The following is a 5216-nucleotide window of genomic DNA, read 5'->3' on the forward strand; positions in this document are numbered from 1 at the left end:
ATTTGTGGTTACATATGATAAAATTATAACGTTAGCTACTGCTTCCCACTGTGTATTTTTTTTTTTATAAATTAATTTTTATTGGTGTTCAATTTACCAACATACAGAATAACACCCAGTGCTCATCCCGTCAAGTGTACCCCCCAGTGCCCGTCACCCATTCACCCCCACCCCCCACCCTCCTCCCCCTCCACCACCCCTAGTTCATTTCCCAGAGTTAGAAGTCTTTATGTTCTGTCTCCCTTTCTGATATTTCTCACACATTTCTTCTCCCTTCCCTTATATTCCCTTTCGCTATTATTCATATTCCCCAAATGAATGAGAACATACACCGTTTGTCCTTCTCCGGTTACTGTGGCCAAGTTCAAAAAGGGTGTTGCCTGAGTTCTCCTCTGGGATTTTGATGGAATCTTGTCTCACATTTAGATCTTTCATCTATTTTGAGTTTATCTTTGTGTATGGTGCAAGAGTGGTCCAGTTTCATTCTTCTGCATGTGGATGTCCAATTTTCCCAGCACCATTTATTGAAGAGACTGTCTTTCTTCTAGTGGATCGTCTTTCCTCCTTTATCGCATAATTAGTTGTGCATAAAGTTCAGGGTCCACTTCTGGGTTCTCTGTTCTGTTCCATTGATCTATATGTCTGTTTTTGTGCCAGTACCACACTGCCTTGATGAACACAGCTTTGTAGTACAACCTGAAATCTGGCATTAGCTACTGCTTCCCACTGTGTATTAAAAATAATGTTTTCCTAGTCTTTTGTTTCAAAGCCTTTAGCCATTTCATCCTGAGTTAGTGACCCATATTGATATGAGGGTTGCTATTGTATATCTTTTCTATAAGATGTTAGTATTAGATATTGTTTAGATTTTTAAAGATTTTATTTATTTATGAGAGACGAGAGAGAGAGAGAGAGAGAGAGAGAGACAGAGACACAGGCAGAGGGAGAAGCAGGCTCCATGCAGGGAGCCTGATATAGGACTCAATCCGGGTCTCCAGGATCACACCCTGGGCCAAAGGCAGCGCTAAACTGCTGAGCCACCCTGGCTTCCCAGATATTGTTTAGTTTTAAGAAAATTACTTAAATCCACCATATTTAACATAATTTTTCCCCTGCCATTCTCTCCATTTAATTAACTCTCATTTAAAATTATTGCTTCTATACAAATGTGTACCATTGTCAACACAAAGACATGAACAAAGTAGGTGAGGCTACTACTCCTTTGGAGCATACGTTATAATGGAGAACAGGGAAATAAGTGCTCATATTACACGGGGTCTTCAAGGATAAATTATATACAGAAAGGGGATATATTGTCACAGAACAAGACTCTGCAAGACTTAGCAGAGTATGATCTTAGAAGTGTTCTGCATGGCAGACAAGGAAGAGAGAACCAGGACTGGCACACACCCATTGGATTTTGTGTCAAACAAAGATCAAATCCCAAAGCCCAAAATAACAAAGTAAGGAATGACACCCAGGAAAGTAACAGAAGAAGTCAGCCTCATCCACCCTCAGGAAACATAAAAATCAGTGTAGCCAAATAAACTGGGAGTAAGGACAGGAATAACAATTAGATTAGGAGCTTGAGGTAGACGCTGTGAATCAGTCAGCATGGGCTCTGATGCTGATGTCACCCACGCTGACTGCCTTTTCCCTCTGCAACCTGGTCTTCCGATGGACTCTTCATTCATACATTTTCATCACATTAGCAGGCACTGGCCTTATATTAAAACCATTTTTTCCTTTACTATAGTGGATTCCAATTTTTTTAACTGTCCACAGTAAATATACCTTTTGCATTATGACCAAGAATGTGTACACTTGCAAACACACAAATACACATGTATGTACACACACACACACATACAAACTCGACTGAACAGAGAGAAAGACCATTCATATACTAATAGGAAGGAACTATGCTCAATTTTTTACATAGATGGAGTCAATCTATTGACCACTGTAGGAGAATGGATACCACCACCCCCACTACTCTGGTGAGAATATTAACATTTTAGAATAATTTTTTTCTTCCCAAATTCAAACATCTCATGTGTTGTAGATCCAGGACTCAAAACTCATCCATGGATTCCAAGATTTTGTATTTAATATTATTTAGAAAAATCTTTCACTATTTCATCTTGATAAATTCCTGCTATTTTTGTATGTTGTGCATTTCGTTCAGTCAATTGTGGATGTATTCCTTTAATTCATATTTCTAGGGGATGTTCATACATTATGCTGTCTTGATACCATAAATACATCACCTTTTTCTCTTTTGGAGAAATTGGTTTTTGCAACATTATTAGCTATTCTGGTCATCTAAGGGATATATCTAGGGTTGGAATGCAGCCAGAACCAGGGAAGCTTTTTAATCATCATTGTCTATCAGGAACCATTTGGGCTCATTAGACCTTTCTCCATCCTCTTTCTTTTCTCTTCCTTTTGAATTTTTTTATACTTAGCTAAATGCAAGACAAAATGGTCATTAAATTAGAGCACCAAGTTACATGTTCATGGAAGTCTTACCAACTGGAATTTGGGGATTTTTCTATACATGTTATAATAATGATAATTCGATATTGAGAGCCTAACTGGTATCATTTCTTTCCTAAATATTGTAGCTGGGGCTGAGAAGAGCCTGGTAGTCACATAGCCCCAGGAGTCTATAGTGTGCCAATATGGGACCTTTAAAATACAGACTCCAGGATCTTAACCAACACTTGGAAATAAGGAAGGGATCTATTTTTGTTGACAGGATCCCTTGGAAACAAATTATTGAAGTGCAAGGAACACTATGAATGAAGGACTCCCTGTGTCTTGAAGTCTCAGCTGCAGTGAGAAGGCAACCTTGTTCCTCAACATTCCTGACACCACCTGTAATCACTCTCCCTCTTGCTCATCTCCCGATCACACTGGCTCTATTTTGAATCCTGGACATCCAAAACAAGTGTCTTGCTCCGGTCTTTGCACTGGCTCTTTCTCCTCTAGGGCCCACATGTCCCCAGATATACTCGTGTCTCTCCTACAGATTTCCCTGAGGTCTTTTTCAAATATCACCTTGTTTTAGGTCTTTCTGAACTCCCAGTAAAGATAACACCTCATTCACTTGCTTGTATGCCTCATTTTCCCCCCACATGTCATTTTAATTATAGCATTTTTACCATGTTACTAATGACCATTTCTGTAAAACTTAATCATCTTTTCTAATTCCTAATCATCACAACCACCACATGGGACCAGGAAATGATACACAAATTTCAAGATTTCTTCTTTTAGGATTGTCAAATAAACCAGGACTTCAGCTCCCCATATTTGGACTTTTCCTCTTCATGTACCTCATCACTGTGTTTGGAAACGTGCTCATTATCCTGGCTGTTGGCTCTGACTCTCACCTCCACACTCCCATGTACTTCTTTCTGGCCAACTTGTCCTTTGTAGACATCTGTTTCACCTCAACCACCATCCCCAAGATGCTGGTAAATATACAGACACAGAGCAAATTTATATCATATACAGGATGCATCAGCCAGATCTGCTTTTCCTTACTCTTTGCAGGCTGGGATGACTTTCTCTTGGCTGTGATGGCCTATGATCGTTTTGTGGCCATCTGCCACCCATTGCACTACATGGTCATCATGAATCCCCGGGTCTGTGGACTGCTGGTTCTGGTGTCCTGGATCATCAGTGTTCTGAATTCCTTATTACAGAGCTTAATGGTTTTGCAGCTTTCCTTCTGTTCAGAGGTGGAAATCCCTCACTTTTTCTGTGAACTCCATCAGATGATCCAACTTGCCTGTTCTGATACCTTTCTTAATGACACAATAATATATGTTTCAGCTGTGCTGTTGGCTGGCGGTCCCCTTGCTGGGATCCTTTGCTCATATTCAAAGATTATTTCCTCCATACATAGAATATCATCAGCTCAGGGCAAGTTGAAAGCATTTTCCACCTGTGTATCTCATCTCTTAGTTGTTTCCTTATTTTATTGCACTGTCCTGGGAGTGTACCTTAGCTCTGCTGTTACCCAGAGCTCCCATGCAAGTGCAGTAGCCTCAGTAATGTACATGGTCATCACGCCCATGCTGAACCCCTTCATCTACAGTCTGAGGAACAAAGATATAAAGGAGGCTCTGATGAGATTTTTCAGGAGGGCAGTTATAAAAGGAACATTGTCTTGGTGGTGAAGAAGTGCCCTTGATTGCAGGGCTCAAAGTCATGTTTTTTGATCACTGTGAAATAGAATTGGCTTCTACATATTTCCTGAAATTTCCATTTCTTAGAATTCAACCTCTCTATACAACTTCAGAAAACTCCATTTACTAAGCTCTCTGCTCTGTGTGATATACATACAATTTTTCCTTTGCCATTTACATATGTGCCCACAGCTCTTCCCAACTTTGGATCAGAAAGATTTGAAAACTTCTATATCTTTTACAGGACCTCTTCAATTTCCTAAAAATGATTTCCTTTCAAATGTTTTTTCAATGACATATATCACACCAAAATTTCCCTAGACTTCTTGAAAGAATAACCATGACTTGTATAACTCAGATGGGTAAAACTGCACCTGGCATAAGGCCATTTATATAATTTCATCATAGAAGAAAATACAAAATCAGTTTTCACATTGGGTTTGTTGTCATTCCTTTTTCCTACTTAACTGCTCTTCCAGATGAGATAGATTTTATTGTTGTCCTCTTAAGCCTCAGCCTATGAATAGCGATCCTATAGGCTAAGAATGCCTGGGATGCTCACCTAGGCCCATGATACTTGTGACTCAACCCTGAGCCAATGTGATGGATGAACTGTCCCTTGTCATTATTGTTGTTGTTGCTGTTGTTGATGATGTCGTTAAAATATAACTGACATCACATTGCATTGATTTCGGGTGTACAATGGAATGATTCAATATTTTATATATTGCAAAGTGATCAAAATAAGTTCGGTTATCATCTGTAAAAAAAAAAACAACTTTTCTTTCATGATGACAGTTGTCAAGATCCCCTCTCCTAGCTACTTTCAAATCTACAGTACAGTTTTGTTAACTATCATCACCATGCTGGACATGATATCCTCAAGATTTACTCATTTTATAACTGGAAATTTGTGCCTTTTGACATTTTTGCCCATTTCACCCACTCCCCACCCCCTAGCACAGGCTATTACCAGTCTGTACTGTGTATCCACAAACTTGGTTTTGTTTTTTAAGA

At 39.3% G+C, this 5216-nt stretch overlaps 1 protein-coding gene across 1 annotated transcript; it reads left to right on the forward strand.

Moving 5' to 3' along the window:
- The first annotated feature begins 3335 nt into the window (after nt 1-3335).
- On the forward strand, nt 3336-4190 carry LOC129522179 (olfactory receptor 7A10-like). The gene is made up of 2 exons (XM_055344321.1): nt 3336-3690; nt 3976-4190. Exons 1-2 carry the CDS (start codon nt 3336-3338, stop codon nt 4188-4190), a joined length of 570 nt encoding a protein of 189 aa, XP_055200296.1.
- The last annotated feature ends 1026 nt before the right edge of the window (nt 4191-5216 follow it).

The sequence above is a fragment of the Nyctereutes procyonoides genome, unplaced genomic scaffold (assembly GCF_905146905.1).
Source record: "Nyctereutes procyonoides isolate TBG_1078 unplaced genomic scaffold, NYPRO_anot_genome, whole genome shotgun sequence".
In the NCBI taxonomy this organism is placed as follows: domain Eukaryota; kingdom Metazoa; phylum Chordata; class Mammalia; order Carnivora; family Canidae; genus Nyctereutes; species Nyctereutes procyonoides.

Bases quoted from the DNA above. Each gene is read 5' to 3' on its own strand.
- LOC129522179 (XM_055344321.1), top strand. From the start codon at position 3,336: ATGTACCTCATCACTGTGTTTGGAAACGTGCTCATTATCCTGGCTGTT. The intron at 3,691-3,975 runs GTGTTCTGAATT...CTCATCTCTTAG, and splicing joins TCTGGTGTCCTGGATCATCA to TTGTTTCCTTATTTTATTGC.